Source organism: Halichoeres trimaculatus, unplaced genomic scaffold, assembly GCF_033239565.1.
Source record: "Halichoeres trimaculatus isolate MK-OKI-2021-1 unplaced genomic scaffold, fHalTri1.1 fHalTri1_scaffold_4, whole genome shotgun sequence".
Lineage (NCBI taxonomy): Eukaryota > Metazoa > Chordata > Actinopteri > Labriformes > Labridae > Halichoeres > Halichoeres trimaculatus.
This window is the reverse complement of record NW_027437182.1, coordinates 29062414-29082066: the sequence shown is the minus strand read 5'-3', so window position 1 is coordinate 29082066 and position 19653 is coordinate 29062414. Positions and strand designations below refer to the sequence as shown.

At 38.5% G+C, this 19653-nt stretch overlaps 2 protein-coding genes across 3 annotated transcripts in view; one reads left to right on the top strand and one right to left on the bottom strand.

Moving 5' to 3' along the window:
• gabrb3 (gamma-aminobutyric acid type A receptor subunit beta3) overlaps window positions 1-19653 on the top strand; it is an 84617-nt gene that overhangs the window by 4199 nt on the left and 60765 nt on the right. The gene's annotated exons all lie outside the window — the stretch shown is intronic.
• Window positions 1-19653, bottom strand: part of gabra5 (gamma-aminobutyric acid type A receptor subunit alpha5) — a 51552-nt gene that overhangs the window by 18945 nt on the left and 12954 nt on the right. For both annotated transcript variants that reach the window (XM_074669111.1, XM_074669112.1), the window contains exon 6: window positions 17131-17213. In XM_074669111.1, coding sequence (XP_074525212.1) covers window positions 17131-17213 — 83 coding nt within the window. The remainder of the gene's footprint in view (window positions 1-17130; window positions 17214-19653) is intronic.

Sequence of the window (19653 nt, the reverse complement as noted above, 5' to 3'; positions counted from 1 at the left end):
TACAGCCAAAGCATACACAGAAGTGCTGCAGGACTGACACAATGCACGAGTTTAACTTAAAGATAAATAATCCCAGAGGAGTTAAGACTTTGCAGCAGGACTGAATCTTTCAGTAATTTGACTCCTAAGTTGCTGAACTTTCACTGAATGCTTCAGGAGAAAACCATGATGTCACATTCTTGCTATCTAAAATGAAAAAACTGAAATTTAACTCCTCAGAAAAAATCATTTCAGAATCAGCAACACAAGGTGCTAACTAAAAACATAATTGATGAGTTATAATTTTGTGGTTTGACGTATGTTCTATCTGTTACCATTTAGGAAGCAAGGTTTGTGACCTATAGAGGGATTATTTGTTTATCAACAACGCTGGATGTAGGCGCAACTTGGGTGCAGAAACACTGCGGAGTATAATGGTTTGTCAACCAACGTGGAGGAGTTAACCACCAAAAAACAGATTTTAAACCAGATATCATTAATTATACAAATGGTGAACAGCTCCCAGGTTTGTGAAATAGCAGTGAGTGGATAGAAGAGATCAGCAAGTGGACAGATATTAGGTGGACAGACATTTTTAGCGGAGAAATCCAGTATGTACCCAGAGAGCAATTTAAACACACTACTGTCACTCGATGCTCATGACTGCATTATCCGTGGACACTTACCAGACTGTGACAGACCAGGAAGTAAACATGGGTCACTAAATCAGAAACCCTCCCAAACCAAAAAAAGGCACACAGACTGCTGAGTCCGAGACCTGGTTCATAATAAAAGAACCAGAAAACTATGTCCAGAGTTAATTATTTACCCGCAGACGTCACTGGTGTTTCAGTGTTACGTGTGACCCTGTTAACTGGTGACTCTCAGCCGTTAATCACTGATACTGTCGGCTAAGAGTCACCAGTTAGCATGGTTGCTATTAACTCCAAAACATGGGTTGCTCTATGACAGTCCAAACTTGATAGATGTTGCCTCTGTTGTGTAGTATTGGCTCTAAAAAATGGACCACAGAACAATCGTACATTTTTATGCTGATAACAGGTTGAATTTAAAGTTTAAAAAATGCTAAGATGTGTGCACATCTTTATGACGACGTAGACTGATAATCCCTCTTTACTGCAGCAAGTCAGCGGGGGGAGCCCTAACTCTTTTGGCTACATGATCTGTGAACACTTGTGTCTCCTTTTTTAATACTAAGTCCATGGATTTTTGTTAAATGCGTACATTTTTGAGATGATTTCTTCTTTGATTAAGTATATATCCAATCATGTGGGATACATCAGCATCACAGGAAACACACATATACACATTGATAACTACATAACTGTTGTTCAAAGTCAATCTCACACCTTTGGGCAGTTCAGAGTTTCCAATTGATGTAGCTTGAATAGCTGTTGCTGTTAAAAGGTAACTGGAACACCTGTGGCGACTCTCTGATAAGGACACCGATGGTGTGTGTGTGTGCCATCACATTAACCCTGTGGTCTTCATGGGTACAGATCTTTATGAGGGGGTAGTACTTTTTCTGATCTGGGGTTTCATCAGGCCAAATGAGGCAGAGCGGTTCATATGAAATCTCTATTCTTTAAGACTGAGCTATAGAAACTTGTCATGTTTGACTGTAGATGTAAATCTTACAGCCAAGATTTACAGAGGCAACTTTGTGCACATCCATAACTGTTTCAGTCAGCTGTGCAATAAGTTAATCTAGGAATACTTGATAGTTTTTTAAGCTCTTTTCCAAACAGGATTTTTTCTTGATTGAGAGAAACATTCAATCAACAGCAGGAAGGAGTCAGTGTGTCACCTCTGGAACTTTCAACCCTCTGACTAAACCTTTAAGAGGGGCAACGTGAAAATTGTTTATCATTTCAATTTAGGATTAAAAGAAGCAGATGTTTTGGTTTACTTTCTTGTTAATATTGTGAAAAATTGATGAGACTGAAAAAAGTGAACAGGGAAACGTGCAGCAGAAGTTTGGCAGCTAATGCTCCTGAGCTTCTCTCTGTAAACTGAAGAATCTCTCAGTCATACCTGCACCTCTCCTGAGGTGAAGGATTAAACCATAAATCAATTCAGAATGAGCCATCTATCAGCTGAATTTGATGAAATGCTGTGATCAAAACTGTATCACGAAACCTCTTTTCTGTTTTCAAACATTGGCTGTAAGCAGTAAATTTCCTGTCAGCACGGGAGCATTCATGTTTGCAGTATTACCTCTGTGTTTTTGAGAGCTTTTGTTGTTACCTCCACTCAAACAAAGATGAGTTTGATGAGTGACATGTTACATTAATAACATTACATAAGAGGTTTCTTTGTAGTTTTTTCAGGTCATAGATTTTTCCTCCTGTGAGCTCTGACATGAAAATAAAATCCTAATATGGACTCAGCGTTAAGCAGATAAACTCGCACAGTTCACTCACTTTTCTGCTGTTTGCAAACAAAGCGCTGAGGTGAGTCTGTCGTGTCAGGCTCTGCGGTTTCATATTTTTGTCATGCATCATTCTCACAATCACCTGATAGTCACTCTCTCTGCTGTGTCATTGCCTCGCAGCCTTACACACGTTAACTTTCAGCTCCACAGTATCCACCTGCAGGCTCCACAAGCTGCTCTTTAAACTGTGATGAGGGATGAGGTCGGATGCTAAACCTACAGTGTTCTGCAGCTGTGATAAACATTTTACAGCGCAACACCAGTTATCAGAAAAGAACGATAGTGGTTTCTGGTTTGACTTCAGCCTTGAACCCTTGCTGCATATTGACATCTGATCTGATCCCTTCTTCACAAACTTCTTGTCTCTCTTAAGTCCTTTCGAATGAATTTCATTCTTCTATTTGATCAAATAAATGCAAAAAGTCCAGGAAAGTTAGTAAATAAGTGATTCAATAAACACATAATGCTATCAGATCAAAATATTTTTTTCGAAAAGATCAAGCTAACAGTTATCTTGGGTTATAACCTCGTAACCGTATAACCTTTCTGACTGATCCTCTGCATGTGTGAGATGCTTGATTCTATTTGTTCAAAACTCTGATGATGATGATGATGGTTATGAACCTTCACTCTCGGGCAACGAGGCAGACAGATCACACTTCATACTGACTTAAGACTTCAGAGGCTTTGGCTTCTGCTTTGGTTAGCATGCATTCATTAAACAACACAGACATATTTTTCACACTAGATCCTGACAATTTTGGCAAAGGCGCAAACAAGAGAAACTATTACAGCGTCCAAAGTTGTGACATTTGACTTATTTGTCTGGCTGAGCTCAGAGAAGGAGAGCAGAATGAGAACAGTTTAATGTTAACTCAACAACAGGGAATAATAAGAAGAAAAAGAATCACTGTTAATTTTTTTTATTCAAACTGCTTGTCTAAATAAGTTTGATTTTTTTTTTTGTAAACATGTGAGTAGCCCAAGTTAATAGACGGGTATTAAGTCTATCCAGCTACTAACTGAAGATACAATTTACTGTGTTGGGGTCTTATCAAACCCTGTGGGGATTTCATGTCCCATAACTTGCTAACCTGCTAACCACACATTATCACTTTCACATATGTTTTTTAATTTTTTTTTTATAATTAATTTATTTCGAATATGCAGTAGAACATAACTCCCCAATTACTAGAAACAATTTGTTTGCACAACAAAGTGTATAAATGATAATATAAGGAATCCAAATACAAATTCAGTGTTGGGATACTACTGTAACCTGTGTTGGGAATAATGGCGTTATAAATAACAGCGTCACTATCACCAGTTTTGTTTTCCGGTAATCTAACTGATATCTATTTTAAATGTTATAATAATGTTACCACTAGCAACAGGGAAATATGTGGCATGTTACCATGCACTGATACCTAACAGCTGTTATTCAACCTAGCTCGCTCTGTAAATAAAACGTGTTTTTTTTTTTTTTCCCTGATTGTTCTTCTTCGGTGAAGGAAGGGGTGATGGACACATTGATAATAATGATTGGCTGAAAGTAGAGTACAATTTTATAGTAGGCCAATCAGAGCCAGAGTTCAGGTGGGTGTTGATACAAAACTCAGTGCACTGCAAACAGCCACACATGGTAAGGGCTATTTCCAGGATGGAGGTATAGGCAAAACTTCACTGTCACTGATGTAAAATTAACATTTTACCCTGAGTGAAACCTGCTCAAAAACCACAATTCTGTTTACATATTTGAAGGATTTTCAAAAAAGGAATGCAATAATTACTTTCCCAGGTAACTAGTTACATTAATGAAGGAGTCATTTAGTTACCAATTCAATTACTTTTATGTTAAAGTAAAAAGACTAATTACTTTTTGAAAGTAATTTTACACTGTACACTGTACATAACTGTTGACCCTGATAAAGCTCCCTCCTCTGGTGTTGAAACATCTACAGTTCTACAGTTTCATTCATTAAGAAGATGCTTTTGTCCAAAGTGACGTACAACACAAGCAAGAATTTAGATGGAAGGGAAAAACTTAGTAAGTGCTGCCATTAAGTGCAAGAAGATTTTTGTCTGTTTGTTTTTTTCGCAAGAAGAATAATGCCATACCTGACCACAATTAATTGCCGCAACAAGATAGTTCAACCTTCAACAACATTCAACCATCAGTGCTAAACATTGACCAAGAGCTAAGGTCTGAGACCTTCTGACTCATTCTACCCCAGAGGACAAAGTGGAGAAGGGTCAGATTATGTGCTTAAGTGTTTCCTGAACAGATGAGTCTTCAGACATCTCTTAAAGTAGAAAGGGACTCTGCAGTTCATCAAGTGTCCACCTGAGGAAGACTCCAAACACCATAAATCCCCATCTAAGCTCATGTGATCAGAAAAAGTTTGGTCTCAGAAACATTTTTTTATCTGTAACAGCTGTATAAGTTTTATCAGTTTCAGCAAAGAGAAATGTAAAATAACATGTTTTTCTGGGTGTGTTGGTTTTAAAATCAGCTGAATATTTTCCAGGCCGCTCTGAACTTAACTTTTCCAGCTCCTTACCAGTTTCAACCTAAAGTTGGTCAGAGGCAGCATTTCTAATATGGTGATAAGCTCCATGGCAATTCTTCAGGAACCAGTGGGTGACAGCTTAGACAGAGACAACATCAAGCCCAAAGCGAGGACCAAATTCTGACTCATGTCCCAAATGAAAACCTGAATAACAAATTAAGCCATCTAAGAGGTGAACTAACCACCGCCTCTCTCCTCAGGGTTGTTCTCGGTCGTTCCAACATAAATGAGTATTTCAGGGGATTTGCAGAAACTTCCGGTCACATATCCTCCTGCTGAGTTTGTATTTGAGTCTGGATCTCAATTTGTTGTTTGGATGTTTGTGTGACTGTGTTGCTCTGCGTTGGACGTGGTGTTGCTGTGACACAACACTTGACCTTTCACCCACTTTGCTTCATTAAACTGAGATTAACTTGGTGTCACTGTTAAGAGCTGCTGTTTGCATCTGATGTAATCAGCTGTGGGGAATCACAATACGCAGATGTTACCGAGCCGAGCGGGTTCTGTGCAAACGTTGGCACGGTCAGAGGGATGGCCTCAAATGATTCCAGATTCGCTCACTGGGTTTGACCCTTCAGCTGTGGATTTAGTGTTTCTGTGGCTGGTTTCTGTCTCTGACCATAAGCCTCACGGTCACTTTGTCTCTGATGTGTTTCAGAAACTCTTCATTGGTGCATGATGGTTTTAAACATGAACGAATCCTAAGAAACGCAACCACTCTCCCTCCTGCTTACTTTAAACCACACAGGATATAGCTGCACTCTGCTCTGTGTGTGTGTGTGTGTGTGTGTGTGTGTGTGTGTGTGTGTGTGTGTGTGTGTGTGTGTGTGTGTGTGTGTGTGTGTGTGTTTAATGTGTGGGTGTGTGTCATTCTCTCAATCGTCTGCCGTGCGGTGTGTCCAATCCGATAGTATTGCACTAATCCAGCAACTGTGGTGTTAGAAGACTTCACAGCAATTTAGATTGAGCCCAGTCCACCAGTCTGTGGATTATCAGAGCCTGCATTGTCTCAGTCGTCGTATAACTGTGTTACATGAGCTGTTAAATGTTTTATATCTTTCAAGAAGCACGTATTTTTTCACACTTCATCAGCAAAACATGGAAAATGAAATTAAATCAGTGACTATTAACCTCCTAATGATGGAGTCCATGGCAGAGCGGTCCAGAGAGCTTTATTTTTTGTCAGTGGATGATGCTACACTTTGTACCCGGGAAGATAAAAGACACGTTATGTAATGGCTAAGCCATTCATTGCTCTAAAAGTAACATGGAAAAATGAACTTTAATCCAGTGTAATAAAAGATTGAGGGTGACAGTTTGGTTGAATTTGTTTCTGCTGCCCTCTGGTCAGGCTGCAAAAGAGATTTGAGTATTTTCTGACTTTTACTGTGCTCAGTGGGAGATGTATGAAGACGTCAGTGATTTTCTCTTTAAGTGGATTCTATGGCTGCCGCATTTTTATTATCAAAATGAATCAGTTTTCATTGCATGTTCAAAATCGTATTCTCCCACTTTGACATAGTTTTGATGTCCGTATTATCAATGTTACACAATTTTTATCAGTGTCTTTGGGGATTAAATGTTCATATGTATGCTGTTTAGATTTCATTTTGCTGCACAGCATCATCAGCAAAGTCAGAAACCAAGACTTACAGATCTGAGGACAAGGCTGTAACACTGAGAAATATGAGGAGTGTTTGTCTAAAATGTGCAGCAGATGTCAATGAATTAAATACCGGGTTAACTCTTGTTTAGATTCATCTACAGGTCTGAGGAGATTCACACACTCCAAACTAATCTTTGCAGGGTCGTCTGCTGACACCTGTATGCTACGCTCATACTTGGATTTCTTTTTTAACCTGGAATGAGCAGCAGCTTAACTACAGTATGCTAAAAGGGACAAATTAGCCCAAAATATGTATAAATGAAAGGCTAGTCTGGGAGCTTAATCACACCGCAATCATTAATCGCTGCCATTATTAACACATCAGCACATATAATTGATGAAGACACCTATCACAACTCAAATTAATCATGAGACAAGGTTTGACCCTTAATTTCCTTATTTCAGCGCATACATGAGTCATGGCGCATGACACATGTTCTCATGACTGATGACTTGTGGTGCAGAGATCATGTGGCAAATGTTTGAAGATTTTCATTTGATTTAGACCCCCATTTGATTTTCACTACAGATTAACTTTAGTCCTCTCTGAAAAGAACTGAACAGGAAAATTACCAAACAGAACACTCTCATATACAGCGAGTTCAGATATTTCAAATTCAACACATCAAAAAGGTCTGACATCAGGAGGATCAGACCCTACCTGACACAACAGGCCACACAGCTTCTGGTACAGGCCCTGTTGATTTCACGCATCAACTACTGCAATTCCCTCCTAGCAGGCCTAGGTACATTTAAACCTCTGCAGATGATCCAGAATGCAGCAGCACGTCTGGTCTTTAACCAGCCCAAAACAACACACGTCACCCTGCTGTTAATCTTGCTTCACTGGCTTCCAGTAGCAAACCAAATCAAATTCAAAGCTCTTCTTCTGGCTTACAAAATATTGACAAGGACGCTTCCTGCCCACCTGGGGTCCCTCATCCAGGTCTACACTCCTTCTCACCCACTACGCTCTGCTTGTGAAAGACGCCTGGTGCTTCCAGCCCAGCGCGGCTCCAAATCACTAGCCAGACTCTTCTCCTCTGTTGTGCCCAAATGGTAGAATGAATTAGCTAACCCTGTACAATCTGCTGAGTCCCTTTCTACTTTTAAGAGATGTCTGAAAACTCATCTGTTCGGGGAACACTTTTGCACTTAATCTGACCCTTCTCCTCTTCTCTCTTTTAAATGTGGTTAGTTGGCTAGATTATTCTACATTATCTAAAAAAAAAACCTGAACTAAATGGCAACACTTGCAGCCGAACAACTTGTAGCACTGTTGTCGCACTAACTAGGTTTTCCTTCTGTTTAAATTCTTGCTTGTGTTGTATGTCACTTTGGACAAAGCGTCTGCTAAATGAAACTGTAGAACTGTAATTGACACATCAAGACACTGAGCTGATGTTGGTGGTCTTTGAAACAGATCATCAGTTTTTATTTGAAAACATCTTTTATTCATACCCTGATAGTGTCATATCTGATTCCCAAACATGGCTCAGATACATTTTACAGTACTTTGTTCCAATGTTTTTAATGTTTTTAATCTTTTCCTCTGCTATAACTTTCATTATTATTATTAACCTTTATTTAACCAGATTAATCCCATTGAGATCAGGATCTCATTTACAAGGGCGACCTGGCCAAGAGGTCAGCAGCACACGCCAGATAACAATAAAAAATGAAAAATAAAGTAAAATACGTTCAGGCAATAAATTACATCCAGAAACAACTACTTGGTAATGGGTGAGCAGTATTTTTTTTCAGGACAGCTACATTTAAAAACACATGCATTGTTCATATAGGATTCTCGCTGTCTGTTGAGCAGGATGGAACAAAATCTTTAAGTGACACCAGTTCAGCCATTTTCAGTTCAGTCTGTATCGTGTTCCAGGCTGTTGGGGAAGCATAAGAAAAAGCTCTTTTTCCAAAGTCAGTTCGGACTCTGGGCATGTGTAAGTGATAGACTGCACAAGAGCGTAAGGCATAGGTGCTTCTCGACTTCTGCAGCAATGAGCATAGATAGGATGGTAATATTCCCAGAAGAGATTTATAAATCAGCAGCATCCAGTGGGTATACCTCCGGGAGCTCAAGGAGGGCCACTCAGCTTTAGCATAAAGGTCACAATGATGAGTGAGACGTCCACAGCCAGTATTAATGTAAAGTGAGTTGAATGAATGAGTTATCATTATTCTTAACTCTTCACCTGCAAAGAAAAGGTGAGGTCTTTTCTGATACCTTCTTACTTAATGCAGAAAATGGTTTAGTCCACCTCGTGCCACCTAGCAGGATCGACCTTACTACAGTGTCGAGCTAATCACTGCTGACCAAGGCTAAAACTGCAGTTCTCTGAGTGTCTACTTGGAGTGGGCTCAAAAACACCCTGTGAACACCCTGACTGAAAGATACTGAAACTATCAACATGTACAGTCAGGCATTGTCAAGGGCGTGTCTGATTTGGCTGACCGGTGGGAATGTTGCAGCTATTAGCCAGAGAGCTAAAGGCCTGTCTAAGCTCCACTTCTTCGCCTCTTGCTTGGTCATCTGAAAGCAAGGTGAAGCCAGCATTGGCCACCACCATCATTTAGCTTCAGAAAACCAACTAGTGACGTGCTTCATGAATGTATTTCTCACTCATGAATAAATTAGCTTCATAAGTACAATCCAATATGACACTATTACATAGCCTTTCCATAATGACAGTACATTGTGCAGCAATATTTCCCTGCTTTCCAAGTAACAGAGAGAAGCCTAACATCCCTGATGTGAACGGCCTCACATGGTGTTGTGGTGTTGCTCACTCACTGTGATCTCTGTTTATATTGATTATTATGAGTCACGCCCTCACGGCAGCGTGGAGCAAACGCTCATGGGAAGCATAGTCTATATATTACTAGAGCTGACAGTAGCTCTTCCAAAATTTCCTCACAGGCCTTTTAAATAACCCTTTGTTTTGAACAAGAGTTTTGGTAAGATTTTTGTACTTTATCTCACAAATTATGATACTGTAAAAAAATATAGAATCTAGGGCTGGGTGATCATGGCAAAAATCACAGTTAACTACGGATGGGTACTGAATTAGGTACTTTTATAGGTACAGACCGAATTCTGTCAAAAGTACTGGGTACCGATACACGTAAACTCAAAAGGTACCATATTTAGGTACCTGAATGCATCCTTGTTACTGTGAGGGTGTGGAAGAGTGGCAGAATTTCCATGCTGGACACAAACGCAGCATTCAAAATTATATATTGTAAAATAAATATGTTAAGTTGAAAAAAAATTACATTTTATTATTAAACAAATTGATATTTTTAGCACATAAACACAAAAAAGTACCGAAAACTACCATTGAGATTGCTAGGTACTGGGCACTGGTACAGTATCATTTCAAATGTGAAAGGTACCCATCCCTACATTTAACTTTACCTTCTTCCTTGTTAACTCTAAGCTCTTAACACTGTTTATTTTTTTAAACAAGTTACTGATGCACAGTTAAGGGTTATTTATTGAAGCAATGGAATTGAAAACATTTATAAGCTAAAATGGAAATGTTTTGTGGTTATAAATTTTTTTTAATTCAGAGATAATAACAAGGGGGACTAATCAAAATAATCAACAGAGCAATTTTATGTTGGTTAGAAGCTTTAATTTGGTTTCAATTATTCTTTGATTAATTGTCCAGCCCTAATAAAATATAAAGGTGGCAGGCTTTTTATCTCCCATCCCATGCATCCACTGTAGAACCAACATCTGTGTTTAAATGAGGATTTTACAACAAACCAAGCGTGTTTGTTTTAAAACCAATTGATCAACCTCTACCTCGAACAGAAAGACTTTTGCTGTATTCAAAGTTTATTTTGGAGCTTTTACGCTTTTATTAAGTGGCAGATCAGGAAACTGGGGGAGAGGAGAGTAAGGTGTAGGAAGATGGTTGCAGGTTGGTATCAAGCAGGCGTCCTGTGCCTCACATAAAGGTTATGATCTGTTCTGTACAGCCACTGAGGTATGAGCTGTTTGTTGCACCCAAAAACTTAAACGTTTTTAAACTTGTCTCCTCTCCTTTGTCGCTCTGGCTACAGAAGTTCCTTATAATAATTAATAATAATTAATTAATAATAATTTTTCGTCTTATTTCACCTCCTCTGCCAAACACTTCGATACTGCAATGAAAGCTATGAAAGACTTTGATGATTATGATATTTACAAAAGTGTGTTGTTCTCTAAAAATATTTTAATCTGTATTCAGTGACATTTACAGAGAGGACTGGATAAGACTCCCTTCAGTCTTCAGCAGCTGTGGTTAAATACAATAATTAGAATACAAAGAGTGGACTGTCACAGGTGACCTTTAGATGACTCACACACTGCTAATGCTCAGGAGCTTAGTTTGCATACTGACTGTTACAAGTCATCCATGGGAGAAATGAAGGGACTCAAAAGCATGACACGGAAACACAGGATGAAGTCTGGTTTTAGAGAGATCTCTTTCTTCAGCGACTCGTCTCAGGTGAGTCTCCTGCAGAGATGATTTCCTGTCTGTCGTTACGACAAAGACTCAAAGTGAGAAGAGAAGCTGTTTTTGATGCCAGTTACGTCCCTGCTCATGTTTTCTGTCCATCATTAAGGCAAAAAGACACATGGGCAAACAAAAATGTGAGTATGTGTCTTTACAAACAAGCACTTTAACAAGCACCAGGGTGTTATCTAGATGAGGGAGTAAACTACAGAGCACATTGAGGCAAATACTTCCTGAAAATGAGACTGCTCTTTATCTCATTGTGTTTTCTATTTAAAATGCAAAGGGAGCAGACCCCTCCTCTGTTTATTTTCCAGATATGACTATTAGGAACAGCAATGAAGTAAGACATGCATGAAGCAGCACATTAACAACAAAGGACCAACACACCAACAGAGTCTGTTCTCTGCTGCTCCTTGTGTTTGTTTCTGACCCCTGCATCAGAGAGGAAATCAAACCCTGAGCACTCTGAAACTAGTTTTAAATATATTAATGTGAAGAGCTGTGTGAGCCTTGTTGTTCTCTCGTTAAGGCTCCTCATTACACAAACTCCCCTTCCCTCTGAGGCAGAGCTGTAGGCAGGCCTCTGTGTTTAAGACCTGTCAAACATCTCATAAACCAGTTAGGTAAGTCTTATCCAATCACCTCATTATTTCAGCAACACTTGTGAAGATCTCACGCTACTTTTAGAGCTTACCGTAAGGAGCAGTTTAGAGATGAGTTCAGCGATTTTACAAAATATGAATAAGAAGAGGTCTGAAAATCTCCGCACGTCTAGTTTATATTAACTGGAAATGTGCAATACCCTGTTGGTGAAAACTTATTACTGTGCGCAAAAATCTGACTGTGAAGTACATATCCCTCCAATAAGAGCAATACTCTCTATATCCTCTTTCTACTCTGTTTACAGTGTTTTTTGGGTACTCTAGTGTTTTTTGAATATTCTTTCTTTAAAGTGTTTATATTCTCTTTTTTTAAACTTTTTATATTCCTATTTAAACCTTTTATAGGTATCTTTATATCCTTTATATCTTTTGTCTATGACTCTGAGAGCGCCCCGCACCAGATTTCCAATGTATCTGGACTGTCAGTCCATCTACAAATGGCAAATAAAAACCTTGAATCCTTGAAATATGGAAAAGAATAATTACTCCACTTAAAGCTGATTCTAATACAGTTTATCAAATGGCATCACCTATGCCGAATATTCTCAATATTATATCTGACCCTTTATTAGTACAACATAAATAACTAGATAAATAAATAAATAAATCAGGGAAAATACTAATTTTGTTTTTTTTTTGTCAATTTACTTGGTTCATCATTCATCACACTGAGAAACACTTCTACTGCACGGTTTGTCATTTGATTTTAAGTGCAATTTGCTTTTCACTGTTTCGAACCTTAACAGTTTCACCCCTAATAAGGATGTCATATATAACAAAAAACATCAACTAACTCTAAAACTAGTAAGAAGTGAACATCTCTTTAACACAGCATTTTTTAAAGAATGAGAATTTTAAGCTCCAGTGAGGAACTTCAGGTTTCTGCTTGTTGTTGTTGTTGTTGCTTTATTCAAAGGACAATGTATAGTGCGGACCAGCCGACTCTATTTAGAAAGGGAAAATTGTAGAATAAAAATAAAAACTAAAAATAAAAGAATAAATAAGAGGATAGAGGTTGAGATGTGAAAGGGTGAGGGTTATGGTCTGGTGCCATGACAGGAAAATGACAGGCAGACAGAAACATGACGTCACACCACAGAGTTTTTGTTAAGTCTTCACCAACACAAGCCAGTTTCACAGCGTCACTGAAGCTACAAGATGATCATTAACACTTGAACAGAAACACTTCTACAGAAAGACTTGTATTAGTTTAATTGGTGGCATTTTGGAGATGTTCAGTGTTAACAAAGATTTTGAAATGTAATGCTGAACAACAATAATCTGAATATCTGTAGGTAAGTGTTAAATATACCAAACTGCCCAGTGCTTCAAACCAATAAAACCAAAACACAAGTCAAATCAATGTTTCATTAACATACTTTCTGTCATGATAGTTATTTCTTATCATGCTACTTGTTGTTGTAATTGCTTGATGTTAAAAAGATGATCGATTGAAAGCTCTGTTGACAAACGAGGCTCCAGCTTGTGCGTTTTGTTCACTGGAGGGTGAGCAAGCACTTACACCAGAGTCATTACAATTTTCCATAGACACAAGTGTATGCTCCAAATTTAACACAAATATCTGTTCTGCCGTGGATTTTACCCACTCACTGAGAGATCTCTGTTGTTTAAAAATTGTTATGAGAGTTTAGGTTTGTGGAAGGCTGTGACGCTAGCTGGGTTGCTTTTAAGCACATCTTGGATGCACCTGCTTATTTCAGCATGCATGAAGGTGATGCTTGGGCTCCACAGCTCACAATAACTGGAAATGACACGATGATGTCTATTTAATACAAAGTCAGTGGTTGGGACAAACTGTTGTCTAGAGCTGAGGTGAGAAACCTTTAGTATATGTAGATTTTGGAGCCCCCTGTGGCTGAAGATTTGCATCTTGTTATGTAACTGGTAGACCTTGGTGTTTAAGGCCCGTTCCCCTAACATGTCATGCACCAGTTAGGAGGTTTTTTTGCAATAACCATCCAATTTCAGCACTTCTCATGGAGATCTTGTGTTTTTGTTTTTTAGACGGGCAGTTTTGAGCAGACAGGTGTTTTAGATGTCATTACCCTGACATGTCTCAAGTGACACCTGACAGAGGATAAGAAAATAAGGTGTCACATGAAACATGTCAGAGTAATGACATCTAAAACACCTGTCTGACACTAAGAAAATAAGGAAAAACGCCCCCTTTCGGACTAAGATTTTCATGTTAATTCTTTGCTGGTTTTGCCATGTATATTCAAAATGTCAAATGATTGTGATTTTTTTTTTTTATTGAAAATGTAATGCAAGGCTACTTCTGTAGAGTAATTTCAGTAATCTGATTTGAACCTACCCTCCCACAGTGGTTAGAGGTTTGAAAAGTTACAGCATGAAACTTTTACATTTGGTTTCCGACAGTTAGTAGCAGTAGTAGTAGTAGTAGTAGTAGTAGTAGTAGTAGTAAAGTTTATTTCGGACAAAATAGTAACAATAACAATAATAGTAGTAGGTGGCTGTGCGATGACATTTGTGCAAGGCTTTGAGTTTATGTCTGTTGTTATCATGTGCTTATATGCTGAGGTGTTTTTTTTCTAGATCTCAAACTACGCCCCCTGTTGAGAGTAGTCTGGAATTGACCTTTTCTTGCCCTCTCTTCTCCCAGTTCTCCCATTTCTGTTTCCCCATGTTTGTTTTCTTATATGTCTTGAAAGGGATGTAACTGAAATGGAAATTTGTCCACGGGGATCAATGAAGTGTTCTGATTCTGATTCTGAAAAATGTAGCTATAATAATGACAATAATAATGATAACAGTAAACAAAACAAACAAACAAACAAAAATACTCTGCAGAAGCCAAATGCATGAAAGATAATGCAATAAAACATATCAAGTAATTGAATAAATCATTTATCCAAAAAGGAGAATATGCACACACACACACACACACACACACACACACACACACACACACACACACACACACACACACACACACACACACACACACACACACACACACACACACACACACACACACACACACACACACACACAGGCACTCTTTTAAATCCACACTCAGACTGTTCTATAGTTTAGGCCCACATATAGTCACACAAAAACTTCTCGTTCTTATTGTTTAAATTAAGAAAATGTACTTCCCCCTGTAGTTTTATCCCCCATCCCTCCCAGTGAATATTTTTTGGATGTTTTCTGGAAATGAGTTGGTCTTTGCTTTGTATATTAACGATTTAGTTATGTTTGCTTCCGTAGGTACTGATGAGGGACATCAGTTTTAGTCTGAGTCTGTTTCACCCCCAGTTAAAAATTAATCACAGGAGCTTTAACTGTGAATATCCAATTAAACAAAAGTCACACAACAAGAGTAAAATATGCGTATTACAGCAAGCCTAACACAAACACAGCTGCCAGCACCAAACACCATATCTGGTGTTGTTTCTTTGAATTTATATAACTGAGGAGTTTTCTATTCATAGAACACTTCCTCTTAATTGTCATAAACACAGAGCTTTATGACACAGAGCGCTGAGCCGCAGTCAGAGAGTCAGGAGGCAGGGAGCTCAGTCCATGAGAGGTGATTAACACAACGGCACAGCACAGGTCTGCTGCGGCTCTGAAAGCCTGCAGCTCATGGTTGAGTGCTGTCCATTAGGTCAAAGGATTAGTGGGGGTTAATGGAGTCGGAGAAAACAGGATATGCTGCTCCACAGTAACTTTTACAGCTTACAACCTCGCACGGGCTGGAGTTTTACACCGGTATTAGGTTTTCAAAACCATTTCAGGGTCAACAAAGGTCTTCTTTTTCTTTTGTTAGCATCTATGCTGCAGTGTTATTTTTATCTGCAGTGCTAAAACCTTTTCAATTAAAAAAAAAAAAACTTAAATGTAAAATAAAAGCACTTTTAATTACCCCAATACATAGTGATAAAACTACATTATGATGAAAAAAAGGTAATAGTAAGGAATTTTTAATGCAACTTTTTGGCAAAGACGCTTCCAACTGAGACACTGATCTGTTTTATTACAATTAGAAACAAGTTTCTGTGTGTAAACATTAAACCAAAAAGATATTTTGATAGAATTATGATTGACAGTAGCAAAGTTTTTTCATTGACTTTTAATGGAACCTGAGTAAATTGATACCAAATAATGACATTCTGTACATGTGTGTTGGTACAGTAATTCTTCACCTCAGCTAAGTGAAAATTGAACATTTATTTGATCGTGTTTATTGATATTATTCCTGTTGCACGGATCGATGAAGTGATTTAATCTAGTATCTCATTAACATGTCACGTCAGTAGCCCAGATTTTGTAGGACACAGGGTAAAGAGCTCTGTGTTTAAACTTCCTCCAATTAATCCAAGCAGGTTTTGTCATTTGAGGCTCTCTGAGAAGCTAATTGACGTCTGATTGCTTGGCCTCAGGAGCGCAATCCAAGGCAGTCCTAGTTACTGGTTCTGATTAACCCCACCCCCCACTCTCTGCTGGGAGTTCGGGCGCACAAAGCAGGTGTAGGCGCTGCTAAATGTCATGCATGCAGCAGCAGACTGAGTGAGGATAACCCTCCATACGTCAGTGCAGGGAAGACCTAAAACCCTAATCTCAAGCTGACACGACAGGAGCTCCCCGGATCTGTGTGCAGCGGGCAGCAGTGTGACACAGCCTAACTAGCTTAGAAGTCATGTGAAAGGCTGGTTTAGCTGTGCTTGTGCAAGACGATGGACATAGAGGTTACCTCAGCGGTAAATGGGGGTTTAGTGTGTGTGCCTTTAGCCGTTTCCACCCTGTGTGTCGGAAATACTTTCCATTAAGTGAAGCCGAGACAGTGGAGGAAGCAGGAGAGCAGCCCAGACATGTTGATTAATGGCTTAATCAGGAGCAGTGTGTCACTGTCTACATGGCTATCTCCTGTACCACCATAACAATAGCTCCAGCACCTGAGGGACACGAGCTGTCACACACACACACACACACACACACACACACACACACACACACACACACACACACACACACACACACACACACACACACACCTACACACACACACACACACACATGGTACATTGATCCTGGATCCCTTGATTTGATGTAAACTGAGAGACTAAAACTGATTCCACGCCAAAAACCACATGCTGCTTTTCTCACCAATGTGAAGAAATGTTGTGCAATACCTCCAGATCTCATGTGTCAGCGTGCACAAGCTGCAGGAACATTTATTCTATGCTTTTTCACTGCTCAGTGAATGCATTTGCCTATATGCATTTTTACTCACAGCTTCCAAATTTGAGGGGACAAGCATGGGCGTCCATCGGGAAATCCTCCAGCTGCATCGGGCATTCTGCTGATATAGTCAGTCTGGAAAAGAAAGCATACATAAAGAATTTTAGTAACAGACTTTGGTTATACAGCACTTTAAATGCAAGAAATGCAGCCTGCAGTATTTTAAAATGGAGAAAATATATTTACCTGTAAGTGAAAATACAAGTAAGAACACAAAGCAGGAGCAAAATGACATGAATTATAAAACAGCAGGTACAACCCAGCTGATAAAACCTAAATATAAAACAAATAAAGGTAAAAGGGTGTGAAATAAAACGCACTTTATAAAGAAAAATATAATTAAGAATGCTCAGAGTATGTTAAATAATAACGCACAGGTAAATCGTCTGTGCAACATCATCAGCATTACAATCATGGTCACCATTTACAGAAAATAACTCCTCTTCTTATTGTGAATAATTTGCTTCATTCGGTTCGTGTTTAATTTAGTATGAAGCCATTAACCAATGAGAATCCAGCTCTGTCTTCATTAGTGAGTCTCAGATAGTTCACAGCAGAGAGGAACGTCATTTTCCTCACAGCACAGAGCAATAAGACAACGAGCCAGCAGAGGGACCCGCCAGGAAGCCCATCTAGTCAGAATGATGCAACTGTGTCTGCAGAACTGAGCTCAGGAATAATTTGGGAGAACAGCTGAGGATTAGTCTGTGGAGTGAGGCTGCCACCTGTCTGTGGAGTGGGAACAAAGCTGAGCACAAAAAGCTTTATTCAACTCAAAATACCAAACAAGTGGGTTTAGGTAGAGGGTACTAGCAGGCACAGAGTCTTATGTAATGCTGCCCTCTGCTGGACAGATTTATAACATCGGACCAGCTGTCATCTACACTGATCCAAGCAGACGGATTAAAACTCTGTGACACCGGCAGGGAGACTTTAAACCGTGTGCTCTTTAATATTGAACTGTGCTGCATCCAGAGGTCTGGATGCTTCTGTATGAAAGAACTTACGGATAAAGATTCAGCAAATAATCATCCCATAAAATATGAAGCATTAATGCAGGTGAGACATTATAAACACAGCAACAACCAGCTGATGGAGTCTCTTTCACAGACTCTACGTGTTCAGCTTTTGTTCAGTCAGAAAATGATTACTTCAAGTTTATAATTTTTCTTTTCTTTTTTTTCGTTTAAGTACAGCAAGAGAAGTGACAATAAATCCAAAGTTAAGCTGAATAGCTTGCTCAACAAACTCACTCCAGTCCCCCATTTGAAATAAGATGATTTCTTCAAGTTATTTACAACAAAGTCTAAACCTAACTTAACTGGGGTTTATTTGGAAAAGAAATGAACAAGAAAAAGCAAAAAAATAAAAATGAAAGGAAAAGAAAATAGAGCAGATGAGAAAGCATGAACAAGACAGAAAAAAGGTTAAAAAGAGAAAGGGAATGAAGTGAAAGGTTAAGACACAGAAAAGGACAGGAAAAGATAGGACGCCTTAAAGAAAGATTAAAAGAAATAATGAAAGAAAAAGAGGGGAAAAATCATTGCAAATGAAAGGAAAAAAGAGACAAGAAGGAAAGAAAGAAAGAAAGAAAGAAAGAAAGACTTAAAAGCAAGCAAATAAACTTATATATTGATATATATATATATATATATATATATATATATATATATATATATATATATATATATATATATATATATATATATATATATATGTGTGTGTATATATATATATATGTATATATATATATATATATATATATATATATATATATATATATATATATATATATATATACATATATATATATATGAAGAACAAACACAAAAAGATAGAAAAAAGTAATCATTGAGAGAAAAAAGAAAACAAAAAAGATTAAAAACAAGGAAATTTATAGAAAAAAGAAAAAGAAACAAAGACAGAGCTCAAAGAGGTGTGCACGAGGCTGAGGAGGCTGGCTGGGCCCGAGTGTTGTTTTGTGAGGCAGGAGTCAGACTGTCGTTGTGATTTGACAGTGTTGCTTTTCTAAGATCAACTACTTGACGTAAAAGTTTCACAACCTATTGAAACATGGCAAAAAGTTAACTGATGTTTTGAATTCCTTCAAAAAGCCCAAATTTTGCATTAATCAACAAGAGCACCAGTGCTTTTTCATCACTGTTAAGACATGCAGAGAAATGAGGATGTATTTGTGAGAGCATTTAACTCCTGAAGATGTCAAGGAGTTTTTCAAGGTGAGCTGGGTGTCTGAAAAAAAATGGCAAATTTTCCTTTTTAACCTTACCCAGGAATGTTTGCAAAGCTTCTGGAAGAAGCAGGAGTCGGCTGACATGTGAGTGCTGCAGAGATGGATATGTTTATGTTTCTGACCTGCTATAAAACAGACTGAAATGTGTGTATCCAATCAGCAGAGTACGACTGGAACATGAGATAAAAGTGAGTTTTGGTTTGTAAAAGTGAAGGGACGTCACTGCTGCCGCTCCACGTGGTTACCCCTGTTCCCCAGACGGTT